We start from the raw sequence: 18,932 nt of genomic DNA, 5'->3' as shown, positions 1-18,932 counted from the left end.
GATATTATCGAAGATGCAAGTGTGTAGACTTGTTTAATGGTTTGAACGAAGGTAAACGGTTGAAAATTTATTTAGTTACGATGTCTTAAGTAGCAGTGTGAAACAAAGACGAGATCACTGTGGAATAATGGTAATGCGAATAGGGCATGGTGGATGGTTTTTCTGAAATCGTTTTCCCATGCATTGGCCGTACCCATGCATAAGCTGCATAGTTTACGGAATTTTGGACAATTTGTGTTTAAACCGCAGCTTATGCCGCTTTTCCACCGCACATGTAGCTCGACTTGACACGACTCGACACGACACGACTCGACACGACACGACTCGACTCGACACGGTAGCAGCACGGGTCCTTTTCCACCGCAAATAGTACCTCCTGGACGTGGGCGGGGTCGGCTGCGCGAAAGGGCCGTGACGTATTTTTGTACGCGACGCAAACAAGACCTACCCAACCCACACATGGACAGAACCCACATAACAACAATGGAGGACATCGATGCGATGGTATTCGTGCTGCTCGGTCTGGTGCTTTTTGTAAGACACAAAGGAGAAGAGTCAGAGAAGGCTGCACGCGGCGAGACAAAATACACTGGAAAAGTCCCGGAGAGTGTTGGAGTATATACAACAGTGTGAAGCCGAAGATGAGAGGAATCAAGCCTCCAAGAAAAGACGCATCCAGGTAAGCTAACTGTTGCTAATGCTAGCTTGCTCGTACAAAATAAGTCCAGTGTACAACGTTTTAATGATTGCAAGCCATTTCTATAAGCACCAAAATATGTAGCCTGTGTGTGTGTTTCAGATGCTACTCTCGTCACAACATTTCCGCCGCAAACCATCGGTCTGGGCGCACAACCGATCCTCGGAATGGTGGGATGTGATTGTTCCCGGCTTCACAAACGAGCAGTGGGTGGAGAACTTCAGGATGTCTGAAGAAACGTTTGGCTTCTTGTCCAACAAACTGCGTCCAGTTTTGGAGCGGCAAGACACCAATTTCCGCGGATGTGTGCCCCTGAAGAAGAGAGTGGCCATTGCACTGTGGAAGCTCGCTACTGGCTCAGAGTATAGGAGTATTGGACATATTTTTGGAGTCAGCATCACAACTGTGTGCCGGTGTGTGCAGGATTTTTGTGCTGCAGCAGAGACATTGTTGGTGCCAGAACAAATCCGTTTTCCAGACGAGGTGAAGTTCCGCAAAATGGCTACCTACATTGAGAACAGGTGGGGGCTCCCACACTGTGTTGGTGCGATCGATGGATCCCACATACCAATCCTTGCACCACAGGACTATCACTGTGACTTCTTCAACCGTAAAGGCTGGCACTCCATCCTCCTTCAAGGTGTTGGAGATGGAAAGGGGCTGTTTTGGAACGTGTTTGCTGGACTGGCAGGGAGCATGCATGATGCCAGGGTTCTGAGAGTGTCCAAACTGTGGGAGTTAGCCAGCCGAGGGAACCACTTCCCAGCTCGCACCAGGAACATTGGAGGGGTGACTGCTGGCTATTACATCCTAGGAGACTCAGCATATCCTTTGCAGAACTGGCTCTTGAAACCCTTCCAAGACACAGGACGACTTACAGCAGAACAGCAGATGTTCAACAGAAAATTCAGTAGAGTAAGGGTGGTTGTTGAAAACGCTTTTGGCCGGCTTAAAGGAAGGTGGCGTTGCCTCCTGAAAAGGAACGACTCTGATCTCCAACTGGTGAAGTCTATGGTTATGACTTGCTGTGCTCTGCACAACCTTTGTGAAAATCATGGAGAGACTTATGAGACCGAGTTGACCGAGTTGGATGTACAATCAGCAGAGCCTGGGGTGGCAGTGGCACAGGATGTAGAGGGCATCAATGTACGGGAGGGTCTAATGCAGTTCTTGTTGGCGAATAATTAACGTTAATTAATGTTAGAATACATTTTGAATTTGCCATGTAGGTATACACTTCACATTTTGTATGTTGTGAGAACATTAAACTTTTGTACTTTTGTCTCCACTTTTGTTTTATCATATTTGTAAAGGTTACCAAGATTTACTGGCATTAAATGCTAAAAGATTAAAACATTTAAGAAAAATCGAGTGTAACATTTGAAGGGAAAATACACTAGACACCCTTTAAAAAATGTGAACTGGGTGCTGGTTTCTTTCTGAACCGTAATTAATATATAGGGGTCCTATCACTTAAAGTTTATATTTAAACATTTACACCATTATTTGGTAAAATCTTAGAATATGATTGCAGCTTCTTTGCAAAGATTCAGCCAGGTGTAGGTTGTGCGGTATATATTTTTCAATACCTTTTATAACTTTGCCACATTATGCCCCAGTATATGATATTACCTTATGTTAATAGACTTCCTATTGCCACAATTTTTTTTACAGACAGCACTTGAGCACCTCACAATCCAAAAGAGGGTAAAGAACAATTACTAGTTATTTATTTTGTGTGTAATGACTTTTCCTACCAGTGTAATGACAGATGAATTACAAAATCATGAAACAATCACATAAGTCACTTATAATTTATTAACAAACAGAATAGGAGCAAATCAGTGCAGCACAGCAAACTTTTAAACACAAAGGTGGAACATAAACTACTTACAAAAAGGTGGAATATAAACTATTTACAAAAAAGTGGAATAATTATTATATTTTTAATATATATATATATATATATATATATATATATATATAATATAAACTTGACTAGAAGGTCCAGACCTGGGGCTGGGGGAGTGGTTCACACACGTCGGTCACGCATTGCCTCCACAAGTTGGCCGAACACACCAAGGAATGATCGGTGGAACTCAGCAGTCTGTGCCGCCTCCTCTCTTCTCAATGCAGCTTCCTGCTCCCTCGCTTCTCGGGCATCATTGAGGAGCAGCTGGAGGTGGTTGTCTCGCTGGGCCCGGGTCCCATCCTGTTGGGCGATGTCATCAGCGTGCATTTCTCTGAGACAGTCCGTCACCTGAGCTGAGTGCTCCTGTTGAGACAGGCTCCTTTTTCGCTTGTCTAGACAACAATGAAGACAGGTAGAAATGGGAGGTGGTTAACCAAAGCAAGTTTTAAAAAATTTATTGGGAAAATACAATTGAAGCTAAGGGTGCATTCACACTAGGCCATCTGGCCGTGGCCGTGGCCGTTTTAGCACCTAACCGTGCTCAAATCTGCCAGTGTGAGTGTGGCCAGTCTGGCCAATTTGGCCACTTGGGAGAGGTGTGCTGCTACGGCACGGGCTGCTACGGTACAGATGCTAATGAGCCGACACACGCACACGCACGGCCACGCAACCTGAGCTGGATGACGTATAGTCAATGCGACGACCACGGACATAATCAAGGCGACGAGCCTTCTTTCCCATTGAACGGTAAACATCGCGTCAAGCGGTTTAACTGTTGGTGTGTTCTCTGTGTTGTTATCCATTGTTGTTAAAACTCTGACTGGCGGCAGACTTTATTATGGTCCATGCAGCGGACGCTTGGTGATGACGTGCTACGACGTGATGACGTATGTACAAGAGCCTTCCGTGGCCAGGCCACAGATGCGACGGCCAACGGCCAGATGGCCTAGTGTGAGTGCAGGCCAGAGAACAATGGGGCCATTTGAGCACGGTTAGGTGTGAAAACGGCCACACGGCCACGGCCAGATGGCCTAGTGTGAGTGCACCCTAAAAGCTAGATGATGTGAACTATTTCTTACCAGTGGTGCTGGTGCTGGACGTTGGAGAAGGTGGTTCTGTGGGCGTGGGCGGTGGCGGTGTTGAAGCTGCTGCTGGGGGTTCATCACTGTCGATGTTGACCAAACCGCCTTCTTCGGTTGTACAAAGGAAGTCTTGAACAAAAGTGTACATGCACAACATAAGTAAATGCAGTGCACACCATATGGCAACACTTAAAAATAACATATTAATCAGTTCACGTAACGTGAATAGCGTCAATGCTGGAGCATTCACACTATTGTTATTCAAACCTTTATTACTTTTACTTCTTCCGTACGTTTTTTGGACCTTCATAACTCCTTCAAATCGTCAGCCATTTTAACCATAGGAATACCAAAATGTTCAGCTCTTTAAGGACATGTGGGGTCACCTTTCAACTTTTTTCGGTAATATCGAATGTTGCTTTCAAGCAGACTATGGAATGGGTTCTTAAAAACACTTACCATCATTATCAATTTCCTCCAACAAACCCATGGCCGAGTCGATGCCACTCTCCTCTCTCTGTGGCCGTAAATGGCGTCCATTTGGTCGTACCACTTCCACGATTTGCGGTTCGACCCACTCCTGCCGTTCTGGTCCTTAATGGCCTTGTAGTCGCTTTTAAGCTTTTTAAGCTTATCCTGCGCGTACGACCTGTAGTAACCATGGTCTTCCATCAACTTAGCGACCTCCTTATAAAACTTTTCATTTCGGGTGGCTCCGTCCAGCTCTTTTTGAATTTTATCCTCGGCCACAAGACACAGAAGCGTCTGCACCTCAGCAATGGTCCACTGTGAAGACTTACTAGCTGTCATGTTGAAGAAGTTGAAGAAGTGGAATATATGTTGGCTGCGGCGCTGCTATGGCTGTTACCAGCATGGTTGCCATGTCGCTCTCGTGACTTCGTCACACTCTCTGGCCAATCAGTGGCCGGCCGTCTGCCGACGTCACCTTTTAGCATCGGCTCAGCTCGCTTGGAACCTAGAGCGAGGCGGTACTAGAAAAAGCAGCCACTTCAGGTACCAGATACCATGTTTCGCGGTGGAAACGCAAAAAATGCGAGCTGAGTCGAGTCGAGTCGTGTCGAGCTGGTACCATGCAGTGGAAAAGCGGCATTATAGTCAGGAAATTACGGTATCCCCCAACCCTAGCAACTTTCTCCCTGAAACATAATTCACTTGACATTGGCTGTGTCTGCGAACCAATCATTTTTATGGGACCTCAAAATTCTAACCCTAATAATGACTAATTTGCCTGCCACTAAACCTAACAATAAGTATGTACAACCAACCCGGTCTCACGAAAAGACGTGACACTGTCACGTTATTTAATCTATTGAAACGTGTTCAGGATCACGTATTTTCAAATTTTTCGTGCTTACAAGCACAAATTCCAAACCCATGTATTTCAATTGGAAGTATTTGTCGTGTCACCAGCACGACTTCCAAACTAAGGTTCTGTGCGGGAGCGTTCTCCCTAATGTCCCTTAAGGAGCTCCGTACAGTACATTTATTGTTAAAAATTGTGAACGATATGACAGCTTTAGGCCACCCGTTTCTACTTTCACCTTTGATTCTGAGAAATTGTGACAATTCACGGATATAGGCTATTAAATGCAGGTGCGCTGCTCAGGCAAACCGCGAAAGAAAAAAGGGTAGCTGCTTAATCTGATCTTTTTTGAATTGTATGTCTTGATGTTTTGATCTAACCATAGATCTATTGTCTTGTTTTTGGCTATGTGAATGGAAGTCCGCGTCGATGCCTCGCAAGTCCAGTGTCGCGAGCGGACGTGACATCTAGAAGTCATACCGTATAATAATGGGTTAACACTATCCTCGGGCCGGGCCTTTGATCGAGCGTTTTTACTTTTATTTTATCATTATCATAAATTAGCCTAATCTGAGGAGAAATCTATGCCATAAACAGAAATATTATGGGTCTTTATTACACGGGTCTTCTCAATGCCGTGGAACGCTCCGTTCACTTGCATGGGTCCGGGGATATCTCGGGATTGGTTTCTTTATTAATCGAATGGGAAATGCAATAGGCCTATTTTAGGACCGAATCACCGTTGAACTTGTTTCTAATAACATTTCTAGCGAGAAATATACTTTTTACTTGCATAATCTTTAGTCAGTGATTACGTATGATCTTTAGTTTTATAGTTATTAGGAAGATTTTATCGGCTCGCTCGCATGTTTCAATGACGTCAGGTTGCTAAGGACGCTGCTTTCGATAAACTAGCGCACACACACACACACACACACACACACACACACACACACACACACACACACACACACACACACACACACACAATGCATTTCGCTGCAGATATTCCCTCAATTATTATTACTTTCAAAACGTTGGCCAAGGTTGAATATCCTTTTTATTTGGGCTGCTTCTAGGACATTTTGGGTGGATTTTGAACGGTATGTGGGCGGGACGTTTTTTGCAGGACCTGGCAACCCTGCGCTGTTGCCCGGGGTGCTGAAATGCTCCAGAACAGATCTGGATCCACTATGGCCAAAAGACTTGTATGCCCCCCCCCCTTAAATAAATTCTATGGCAGAATAAAGAATAAATTCATGCATTATCATTCAACTTGAACATGTGTTTTTACAGTATAGCGTGGTGGAGGGCTGACGTATGTTGCCCAACCCGGAAGTGAGCGTCGCCCTGGTTTCCCTTGACAAAAAGCCAACGGGTTTTTCCATTGGATTTTGGATTATTGCAGAAAAATTAGCATCTTTGAAGCACCTCCTCAAAAACTGAAAATAAATAAATAAATAAAAAATATCTGTGCTCCAAAGAACGAAATGTAAACCAATGCATTCTGAATAATAATAATAATAATAATAATACATTTAATTTAGAGGCGCCTTTCAAGACACCCAAGGTCACTTTACAGAGCATATAGTCATCATTCAAAACTATGTAAAACAGACTAGGAATAAAAGAAAAACAGAGGTTAAACATGAAGAATAATAATAATTAATAACACTCAAAGACGCCTACAGTGAAGGGGGGACCTCACTAACCACCACCAATGAGTAGCACCCACTTGGGTGATGAATGGGAGTGTTTCTCCGATTTTTCCATGCTACACAGAACGAAATGTAAACCATGCAAATAAAGACTTCATGTTCATAATCATTTAAATATCATTAATCTCCTGAGTGTGTCGAGTGGTATTCTATTTGTTTCAACGGGGCTGCATCCAGTCACTTGACCGTCATGGTTGCTATGGTGGTTGCTATCGACCGCCCCCTCTAATCCTTACATGGTTCTAAAAACCACGCGGCAAAGGAGCTGCCGTCCATTGTGTTGTTTTTGTCGTAAACTAGGGTCAGATGGTTAAAAAATAGACAGATATTCCAAGGTATCCTTAAAAGGCAGCTTGGATGTTTTTATTTTGTGCAGTTTAGACTTCTTCTATAACCTATTTTTGAAAGCAAAACACCAAGCTCATTGATTTAACGAGGCAGGGTTATTTGAAACAATTTATTGAATAAATATTTATGAGAGGTCATTCCTTCTCCTGAGTTTGCTTCCTATTTATGTCTAGTGTACACCCCTACTGTCAGCAAGCATCACCCCCCCCCCCCCCCCCTCCCCATATGGATTTGGAGAATTGCTGCCACGTCCCGGTGGTGGAGGTATCATATATATGAAAGAGGGCATTCAATTATACTACAATGATCAATTAGGAGGCCGAAGCCCTAAAGGAAGTGATGCAATAGGTGACTGAGTCGACAACATTTAAGTAAGCCTTAAGGTCTCTTATATATCAAAGGCGGTCTCAAAGGACGCATATACGCTTCAACCTGTGGCTTACAGGAAATGACTCAGCAAGTGCTCCATCTTGTTGCACCCACCCAGCGGCTCGCTTGCAAGATTTTGGCCTGAAGTTCTTCCCAGACCTACACCGTAGCCATCCAACCTGCATATCGGAGAATCAGGCCTCTCTTTAATAATGACAAAAAGTTATGAGAGGAATACACATAAACTTTTGTTGTCTCATAAGCGGCGTGGTGTCGGCTGCTTTTGACCTTTTGACCCCAGACTTTTGAGGGAATAGCTGAATCAATTCATTAGTCAATCAGAAGTATGTAAATATCTTCCCGGTGTCGAAAGAGGGCGAACAAGGTGTCCTTCAACATCTACGCTTCCAGGCGATTGCAATGGTGCCACACATGAGCATATTCGAACATGTTTAATGGTAGTAATTAGCTGTCGAAATTGGAGGCCTTAATCAATAATGAGCAGCTATTGATTTACTTTCCGATAGAAATGTGTGACAAATGACATATTATTTAGCATCTACATGTTGAGCTGAGTCCAATGACACCAAGCATGACACTCTAGCAAATGTATTTGACATGGTACATATGGTCTAGGACATGATCTCGGTGTGGCAAGAGGGCAAGCTTGATCTCATTGGACTCAGCTTAACGTGTAGATGCTAAATAACATGTAATTTGTCAAGAATCTCCATCGGGAAGCAAATCTATAGCTGGTCATTATTGATAAAGGCCCCCAAAATCGACAGCTAATTACTACCCCGAAACATATTCAAATATGATAATGTGTGACACTGTTGCAATCGCCTCGAAACATAGATGTCAAAGGACACCTTGTTTTCCCCCTTACGCCTCCGGGAAGATATTTTCATACTTCTAATGGATTGATTCATATTTTAAGGTTCACGGAGTGAGACTTTAGGCGGCTGCAGCAGAAGTGTTGAGACGAAAGATGATATCAAGACATTTATAGAATATTCCGATTCACATTATGATTCTTCGTCATAACTATCCGACCAAACATCCTTCACATTCACTGAGCGAAGATTATGAAAGTCCAGGCCCCCCCTTCCTGCATTCGGGTTCCGACTGGGCCAAGTTTCGGGCAGGAAGGAACCTCCGGGTCCGACCGGGCCAAGTTTCGGTGCAGGGGTCCCAGTTAGGCCCTAGAATAAGGTATTCAAATTTCAGGGCGGTACGACCTTCCTATCTCAAAAACAGTTTTTCCACCACATTCTGGACCATTAGGTCTTGCAGGCAACACTTCTGAGGGGCTTTGTCCAAATGACAGTCCATTTGGGAAAACTTTTTTTCTCTAAGGGCTACAATTCCAAATCTCGGATATGTCGTTCTCTGGGCCCCGGGAAATGTGTGTAAACATTTCAGTATCCCTAGCTCTCTCGAAAAGGCCGGAAAAGGGGCGTGACCTCCAACAGTACAGTAAATGTACATAAGACAGAGGTTAGTTTCTAGTCCCCATTTTTTGTGGGATGGATGTGTACATTTGTGGCTTAAGGTGTGTAGACACAGCTGGCCTGTGGCCACGTTTTTGAAGGCTGGGGTCAAAAGGTCAAAAGGAGCCGGCACCACGCCGCTTATGAGGTAACAAAAAGTTCATGTGTATTTCTCTCATAACTTTTTGTCACTATTAAAGAGAGGCCTGATTCTAAGATATGCATGTTGGATGGCTAGGGTGTAGGTCTGGGAAGAACTTCAGGCCAAAATCATACAAGCGAGCCTCTGGGTGCAGGTGCAACGAGATGGAGGGGGGCCTGGACTTTCATAATCTTCGCTCGGTGAATGTGAAGGATGTTTGGTCGGATAGTAGAATCATAATGTGAATCGGAATATTCTATAAATGCCTTGATATCATCTTTCGTCTCAACACTTCTGCTGCAGCCGCCTAAAGTCTCACTCCGAGAACCTTAAAATATGAATCAATCCATTAGAAGTATGAAAATATCTTCCCGGAGGCGTAAGGGGGAAAACAAGGTGTCCTTTGACATCTACGTTTCGAGGCGATTGCAACAGTGTCACACATGATCATATTTGAATATGTTTCGGGGTAGTAATTAGCTGTCGATTTTGGGGGCCTTTATCAATAATGACCAGCTATAGATTTGCTTCCCGATGGAGATTCTTGACAAATTACATGTTATTTAGCATCTACACGTTAAGCTGAGTCCAATGAGATCAAGCTTGCCCTCTTGCCACACCGAGATCATGTCCTAGACCATATGTACCATGTAAAATACATTTGCTAGAGTGTCATGCTTGGTGTCATTGGACTCAGCTCAACGTGTAGATGCTAAATAATATGTCATTTGTCACAAATTTCTATCGGAAAGTAAATCAATAGCTGCTCATTATTGATTAAGGCCTCCAATTTCGACAGCTAATTACTACCATTAAACATGTTCAAATATGCTCATGTGTGGCACCATTGCAATCGCCTGGAAGCGTAGATGTTGAAGGACACCTTGTTCGCCCTCTTACGACACCGGGAAGATATTTACATACTTCTGATTGACTAATGAATTGATACAGCTATTCCCTCAGAAGTCTGGGGTCAAAAGGTCAAAAGCAGCCGACACCACGCCGCTTATGAGACAACAAAAGTTTATGTGTATTCCTCTCATAACTTTTTGTCATTATTACAGAGAGGCCTGATTCTCCGATATGCAGGTTGGATGGCTACGGTGTAGGTCTGGGAAGAACTTCAGGCCTAAATCTTGCAAGCGAGCCGCTGGGTGGGTGCAACAAGATGGAGCACTTGCTGAGTCATTTCCTGTAAGCCACAGGTTGAAGCGTATATGTGTCCTTTGAGACCCCCTTTGATATATAAGAGACCCCAAGGCTTACTTAAATGTTGTCGACTCAGTCACCTATTGCATCACTTCCTTTAGGGCTTCGGCCTCCTAATTGATCATTGTAGTATAATTGAATGCCCTCTTTCATATGATACCTATGAAACATACATATGATACCGATTTCATATGATACCTCCACCACCGGGACGTGGCAGCAATTCTCCAAATCCATATGGGGAGGGGGGGGGGGGGTGATGCTTGCTGACAGTAGGGGTGTACACTAGACATAAATAGGAAGCAAACTCAGGAGAAGGAATGACCTCTCATAAATATTTATTCAATAAATTGTTTCAAATAACCCTGCCTCGTTAAATCAATGAGCTTGGTGTTTTGCTTTCAAAAATAGGTTATAGAAGAAGTCTAAACTGCACAAAATAAAAACATCCAAGCTGCCTTTTAAGGATACCTTGGAATATCTGTCTATTTTTTAACCATCTGACCCTAGTTTACGACAAAAACAACACAATGGACGGCAGCTCCTTTGCCGCGTGGTTTTTAGAACCATGTAAGGATTAGAGGGGGCGGTCAAGTGACTGGATGCAGCCCCGTTGAAAAAAATAGAATACCACTCGACACACTCAGGAGATTAATGATATTTAAATGATTATGAACATGAAGTCTTTATTTGCATGGTTTACATTTCGTTCTGTGTAGCATGGAAAAATCGGAGAAACACTCCCATTCATCACCCAAGTGGGTGCTACTCATTGGTGGTGGTTAGTGAGGTCCCCCCTTCACTGTAGGCGTCTTTGAGTGTTATTAATTATTATTATTCTTCATGTTTAACCTCTGTTTTTCTTTTATTCCTAGTCTGTTTTACATAGTTTTGAATGATGACTATATGCTCTGTAAAGTGACCTTGGGTGTCTTGAAAGGTGCCTCTAAATTAAATGTATTATTATTATTATTATTATTCAGAATGCATTGGTTTACATTTCGTTCTTTGGAGCACAGATATTTTTTCATTTATTTATTTTCAGTTTTTGAGGAGGTGCTTCAAAGATGCTAATTTTTCTGCAATAATCCAAAATCCAATGGAAAAACCCGTTGGCTTTTTGTCAAGGGAAACCAGGGCGACGCTCACTTCCGGGTTGGGCAACATACGTCAGCCCTCCACCACGCTATACTGTAAAAACACATGTTCAAGTTGAATGATAATGCATGAATTTATTCTTTATTCTGCCATAGAATTTATTTAAGGGGGGGGGGGGGCGAGCATGCGAGCCGATAAAATCTTCCTAATAACTATAAAACTAAAGATCATACGTAATCACTGACTAAAGATTATGCAAGTAAAAAGTATATTTCTCGCTAGAAATGTTATTAGAAACAAGTTCAACGGTGATTCGGTCCTAAAATAGGCCTATTGCATTTCCCATTCGATTAATAAAGAAACCAATCCCGAGATATCCCCGGACCCATGCAAGTGAACGGAGCGTTCCACGGCATTGAGAAGACCCGTGTAATAAAGACCCATAATATTTCTGTTTATGGCATAGATTTCTCCTCAGATTAGGCTAATTTATGATAATGATAAAATAAAAGTAAAAACGCTCGATCAAAGGCCCGGCCCGAGGATAGTGATAACCCATTATTATACGGTATGACTTCTAGATGTCACGTCCGCTCGCGACACTGGACTTGCGAGGCATCGACGCGGACTTCCATTCACATAGCCAAAAACAAGACAATAGATCTATGGTTAGATCAAAACATCAAGACATACAATTCAAAAAAGATCAGATTAAGCAGCTACCCTTTTTTCTTTCGCGGTTTGCCTGAGCAGCGCACCTGCATTTAATAGCCTATATCCGTGAATTGTCACAATTTCTCAGAATCAAAGGTGAAAGTAGAAACGGGTGGCCTAAAGCTGTCATATCGTTCACAATTTTTAACAATAAATGTACTGTACGGAGCTCCTTAAGGGACATTAGGGAGAACGCTCCCGCACAGAACCTTAGTTTGGAAGTCGTGCTGGTGACACGACAAATACTTCCAATTGAAATACATGGGTTTGGAATTTGTGCTTGTAAACACGAAAAATTTGAAAATACGTGATCCTGAACACGTTTCAATAGATTAAATAACGTGACAGTGTCACGTCTTTTCGTGAGACCGGGTTGGTACAACATACTCAATTTAAACTTTTCTTTCAAATATTCTGTCTGTTCTTAATAAGGGCCTAATCTCTATTTCGTCCATCTGCAAAATTGGCAAATAGAAATCAGTCAATTCAAATGGAAGCATTTGGAAAATATTAAAAGCAATATAACATTAATTGCTTATTACTTATTGACTATTTCAATTATGCAAACGCCTAAAGCCTTGCCTCCAGATTGTATAGCCCCTAGGGATTGCCTCACTATAACTGTAACTAATGAAATATATATTTACTGCCAAATCAAGTTCTTAAATGTTATGCTCACAATCGTTTTAGTTGGTTAGTGATCACTGTAGTCATTTGCAAAATAATACAAAAATAAGGGTGAAGCATTCAGGGGAGGCCTAAATTCAATCAGTCTTGATCAAAATCATTTAAAGGTCAGAAATGTCAATACAAAACTAGACTAGAAAAAGCTAAATGTTTGAAAGAAATTTTGATTTGAGTCAGCCGAGGTGGTTCGGGCATCTGGCAAGGATGACCACTGGGCGCCTCCCTTGGGAGGTGTTTCAGGCACGTCCAGTGGGGAGGAGACCTCGGGGAAGACCCAGGACTAGGTGGAGAGATTATATCTCAACACTGGCCTGGGAACGCCTCGGGATCCCCCCGTCAGAGCTGGTCAATGTGGCCCGGGAAAGGGAAGTCTGGGGCCCCCTGCTTGAGCTGCTCCCCCGCGACCCGACCCCGGATAAGCGGATGAGGATGAGGATGAGGATGAGGATTGATCCTCAAGGAATTCCTTCGATCACTCGAGTTTGGAATTTACTACTCGTGCACATCCCTAGTATCTGTGGCTCTCATAATATATTTTTCATATCATGCTATCATAATTTTTGGTAACACTTTATAATAAGGTGCCATAATAAATAGCAAACTAGTCATTACTTAACCCTTTGTTAATATTTGTTAATTGTTACTAAAATATCTATTTGGCACAAGTTAATATTTTTTCCATCATTAATTAAATATTAGTTGTTTGCATACAATCTGTATGTTAATGTTTTAATAAATATAAAACAATCTATTAACTAATATTGTATTAATATTTATTAAGTTATTTCTTACATTATTTAAATGTTAAATGTTTATTTACAAACTATGTGTTAATATAAAAGTTAATGACATATTATTATTTAACTAATTGTCAAGTTGTACGGTTTTGTTTTGGTTTTTGGTGAGTTTTTCAGTTTTGTTTGGTTGGTTTTAAGCACTGTGTTTTTTCCCCAACTCGAAAAGGATGTGACACTGAAGGAGTTCTGAAGGCACTGGGTTTCACTCAAGGATTGGACAGACAAGTTGTTTCCGTTTTTGGTCTTTCCTCTTTTTTTTCTTTTTATTTAGAATACAGAGCACAAGTCCATAGGGTTGCAATGGTTAACAGTTAGCACCAGGAACCACTTTCTTTTGTCCTCTTAGTCCTATTAGTTTCTAGGCCCTTAGTTAAAAAACCGGCAGCCTCTCCAATTTTCAGTGTTACGTTTCCGCACAGCACTTCTTCCAAACTGAGAGCAAGCACAGTTGAATTTTCGTGTTACTCTCACCAGTGTGTCTTACCAACTAAACGCCAACCAGATAATTAAGCACCTGTGAGCTGAATTTGCAGCACAACCAAATCAGTAGAACAGCGGAGAGCTGACACTCATTAGTTGACTCGCGCTTCTCTTAATCAACTCGCATTTACCGCGGCTAACACACCACCTATTTTTTCTACTTTTAAATTTTTCTCCCGTGCATTTTCCTGTGAATTTAAAACAAACCGCTGCAGACCTAGTCTGACGCGACACTAATTGTTATTAAACTGTGCTTCTGCCTATCCCAATATGATCCACTCCTCATAGGACTCTTAAAATGAAGTTGGTTAAGCCTAATTAATATATTAGTAATATATAACTATCAGCATGGGGGACCCTTATAATGAAGTTGGTTAAGCTTAATTAATATATTAGTAATATATAACTATTAGTATTGGGGACCCTTATAATAAAGTTGGTTAAGCTTAATTAATATATTAGTAATATATAACTATTAGTATTGGGGACCTTTATAATAAAGTTGGTTAAGCTTAATTAATATATTAGTAATATATAACTATTAGTATTTGGGACCCTTATAATAAAGTTGGAATAGTAATTATAAATTATTTACAAATATTTATGATAACATTTATTAACGATAGCAAATATTTTAACTCACACTAAATGAATGATCTCAGCACACACTGTTGGGAAGGGGGATGAAAAAACTTTATTCATAACTCTAACAAAGAACTCTCCAATAGCTTTTTTTTAAGATTTAATAGGTTTCTTAAAGGCACACAAGGCAATGTTTTTAGAGATGGGTGAGAGACGCTCAATTCCCGGTAATTAGCCATTTAATCATCAGTGACTAAGAAGCTGTTAAATTAACCTAAAAATGTTGCCTGGTGTGCCTTTAATGAAAGACTGTGTATGTGTTTCAGAGATGTTTGTACATCTCTGCTATGTCATGCAAAATCCTACCCAATGGACCACTGTGGTACTTTTTTGCAATCCATTCATGCCACTCAATCACATTTAGGTGGTCTGACAACAGTTCTTCTGTCCGGTTGCCCTTTTGTCTCCAGACCTGCTCCTTAACAGTTCTCCAAGCACGTTCAATCTGCTGTGTATGGTTTCCTGTAATATGATCCATATACCACATACTGTGGTTTACAGTCAAGTGTCTGAACCCCAGATCATTAAGTACGCGGTATGACCGCCATTCATCACTAATGATGTAAGAGCCCATTTTTAAATGTCGGCATAGCAAAGGGACAAGTTCTTGTCTGGTTCGCCGGTCCACCAGGCGCAGGATTAAACATGACGTCACAATGTAATCTGAGGGTCTACCTATGCCAGTGGTGTGTATAACGAAGTTACAGATCAGCCCTATGCACGAACTCGAGACTCCCGATTACAAAGTACCAGACATGTGGTTTTAACAATGGAGAGTTAGCAGGGGTGTCGGCACTCTCCAAATCAGAGGCTGAACTCGTATGATGTTGTGTACTAGGCATAAGGTGATGAAGTGGTATGACGAATGGGCAAGAGCTGGGTGGGGTTTGCAGGCAGGAGGGGGGCTTTCTGGTGATGGGCTATGGGTTGTGTGGAGTGGGGGATGGTAGCAGGCGTTAGGGGGGAGGGGGGGGGGGGGGGGGGGGGCCTTACAATATACAGAATACATCAGTGGAGTTTTTTTTTGATGATGGGCAGAGCTAGGGAAAGAGCTGTCGGGGTAGAGTAGTGGGCACATGTGGGTAAATGAGTGGGTGTATGTTGGGGCTGAATGTGAAGAATGACACTTGGCCGAATGCAGTGTGTAGGGGAATGGGTGCACAATGCGTGTGTATGTACTTTACTATTATCAATATGTGTTGTTGTCAGTGATGTCTACCACTTAATTTTCCAGCATGTTTTAATTATGGTAGTGTTACGGTTAAACGATGCTGAACCCAAGAGCAGACGTAGTACGATCTGGCACCGACAGCAGGGAATCCAAGGGTTTATGAAGGGGAGTTGATTGGAGATGAAGACCAGGTGAGCATGATTGCAGAACAGGTCCAGGTGTGTAGAGAGACAGACAGGAGGAGTGGTAGACCCAGGAGGTGGAAAAACACAGCAAACTGCTGTGACCACAACAGGTAGTTGTTACTCTGATATTTTATGTAAATGTTATGAAAATTCAAACAATATTTTCTCACCTTTCTCTTATGTCTGAAGTGGCTTTCATCGATCACCACATACTCGTGTCTTCCACCCAATCGCTGTCCCTTCCTTCTCCTTCTTCTATTAAGTGCCCAAATACATACTTCTCGTAGCTTCTTTGCCATCTTTGAAAGAGAGGTCGGACTCCTTGATATCTCATCCATCATCATGTCAATCTGTCTTAAACGCAGTCCATGTGAAAACCTGAAACAAAGCATCACAAATAATTAGCATTTCTTCAGTAGACCCCCCCCCCCCCCCCCTTCCACACACACACACACACACACACACACACACACACACACACACACACACACACACACACACACACACACACACACACACAGACTATAATAATATTCAGAAAATAGAAAGCACACGTGTACATCAGAGTTCCCGTTGTCCGGTAATTACCGGTCTTTGACCGTAAAAAAATGAGGAGGACCGAAAATTCTAAATGTCTCCGGTCAGAATGACCGATTGGAAATAAGGCCCCGTCCACACGGAGCCGAAACGGGCGAAAACGATCCGGTTTCGTTTTATGCTTAATGTTTAAGGCGCTGGTTCTCCACAGAAAAAAGTGGAGCGCATCAACCCTGCGCTCATACAGCATGCGCGCTGTATACAAACATTCAGTCACGAGGAGATTCAACCATTGATCAGAACAAAATTGAGCAGGTCCTATGTTCCCGGTTTTCCCCAAAAAGGGTCCTATGTTCCCCTGTTGCCATACATACCGGGGAGCATAGGACCCTTTTTGGGAAAAGCGGGGAACATAGGACCCTTTTCCCAGAAAAGGGTCCTATGTTCCCCGCAATCTATCAATCTTTAAAAATATTTAAACTTTGACGCGGCATTCGCGTAATGACAGCCAATCGGCGTTCAACAGAGTGACATGTCTAACGTAACAGCCAATCAGCGTTCAACCGGCCAACTCAGTGCAGTGCAGTCTGGGGTGAACTGCAGCATGGAGGAGAAAGTGATTGTTGCCGTTTGCGACTCCTGGAGCTCTTTATATAATAGTATATAATATAATTGTATAATAATATCACGGCCAAAAGCTCTGTGCGCCTCCGGATGGCCGTAGCGCGGGGAGCTCTCGTAGGGATTGGGCTTCTCGGGGTTTGTTTACCGGCGTATGAATATACTGCGTCAGGTTCTCCGACGTCTCTCCCTCTTCCACAAAAGGTAAAGACATGCAATGGTAGTTATCTCGGCCGGAATTTGGCAGTAATGGTGGAAAAAGTAACAGACCTATGTTCCCCGGTCACATACATATCGGGGAACATAGGACCCTTTTTTGGGAAAAGCAGGGAACATAGGACCCTTTTTTTAAAAAAGGGTCCTATGTTCCCCAGTCTCATACAAAGAGGGGAACATAGACACGCTCCCCTATAGACTACCGTAGGTTTATGAACTAAACGGCGTCAAGCTAGCGAAAGCCGGCGGCAAGCTTTGCGGAGCACCGGTATTTAACAACCATGGCGAATCAAAATATGATCACACACTTCTTCTTCTTTATATAGCCTGCCTATCAATTTTTTTAAGTGCAATAAACACGGACAATATCCGACAGTTTTTTTTCCAATTTGACCGGTAAAATGAAACCTTCCCGGTCACATGACCGGCACCAATTTATTCTAGCGGAAACACTGGTGTACATTAGTAACAGAGCCGGTATGCGTAGGGCTTCACATCACATCGCAAGGCTTCACATCACATTTGTTACGTATTTTAAGAATCTAAGCTACCCACACATAGACCCAATGAAGCAGGACCAAACATATAAGCCGTAAATACTATACATAGCCACAAGGGGAGCAAGACCTTACTCAAGGCTGCAATAAATACTTTAGCCACAGAAGGCAGCACCACAGACAGGTAAGGAGGCCGAGGGTAATACGTCAACCCGGCTCCTCCCACTACTTCCGGGCTTGAGGATCCATACCATAACAGACGGTTGGAGCCAGAGCAAGCTAGAATTCTTCCGGCAGCTATTGGACAGGGTTATAGGTCTATTGATCAGCTAGGAGAACGCTCGCACGTGCTTAGACACATCTTCAATCTCTCCTTGCTTCAGAGTATCAGTTTACCATACCGAAAATACTTTATACTAAATAAAGTCTCTTTAAAGCTATTCCTTTGGATTTGACCACTTTCCTTGAAGAACTACGTAATAATTTGGTGACCCTGACGTTCTTGGGAAGTTCCGGACTGAGACTAGCGGCCACGAGGCCGTCGGGACGCAATACAAGCTGTTTACAGGCGCCACTGAAAAGGTTAACAGAACCTGTTGTCAATGACTGAACTCTGTATAGTTAGAATAGAAACATTTAGGTGAATAGCTTGTACTGCCTCCGTCTGGCTGCGGGGACGTGTGGCCTCGGTCTGGTTTGAAATTCATAAACAGCCGGTTAGATAAACGGCCTCGGATACGCTAACAGATTAAATTAAATAACTGCCTCAAGAAGCAAAGAGCTAGGAGTGTGTTTTATATGGGTTTGTCGATAGACTGTATCCAATCCCGTCTAGATCTAATGTTTGTACCAACGTGGGAGACGTATTACCTGTGGTTTTAAGTGTTATATGGTGAAAAGCGCAGAAGTTAAGCCGGGCCACCATAAGGTATATTTATTCCGACCATAAACTTCCAAACTCTTACGGTGGGGGGAGGAAAGGTCAGGTTTTTA

The 18,932-nt window shown here is 42.7% G+C and overlaps 1 protein-coding gene across 1 annotated transcript; it reads left to right on the top strand.

Moving 5' to 3' along the window:
- The first annotated feature begins 557 nt into the window (after positions 1-557).
- zgc:113227 (uncharacterized protein LOC541506 homolog) lies at positions 558-1,952 on the top strand. Its single transcript, XM_060035719.1, has 2 exons — positions 558-679; positions 800-1,952. Exon 2 carries the CDS (start codon positions 800-802, stop codon positions 1,883-1,885), a length of 1,086 nt encoding a protein of 361 aa, XP_059891702.1. The 5' UTR covers positions 558-679; the 3' UTR covers positions 1,886-1,952.
- The last annotated feature ends 16,980 nt before the right edge of the window (positions 1,953-18,932 follow it).

The sequence above is a fragment of the Gadus macrocephalus genome, chromosome 17 (genome assembly GCF_031168955.1).
Source record: "Gadus macrocephalus chromosome 17, ASM3116895v1".
NCBI lineage: Eukaryota > Metazoa > Chordata > Actinopteri > Gadiformes > Gadidae > Gadus > Gadus macrocephalus.
The sequence above is the reverse complement of the archived record's forward strand: the minus strand, read 5'-3'. Positions and strand labels throughout refer to the sequence as shown.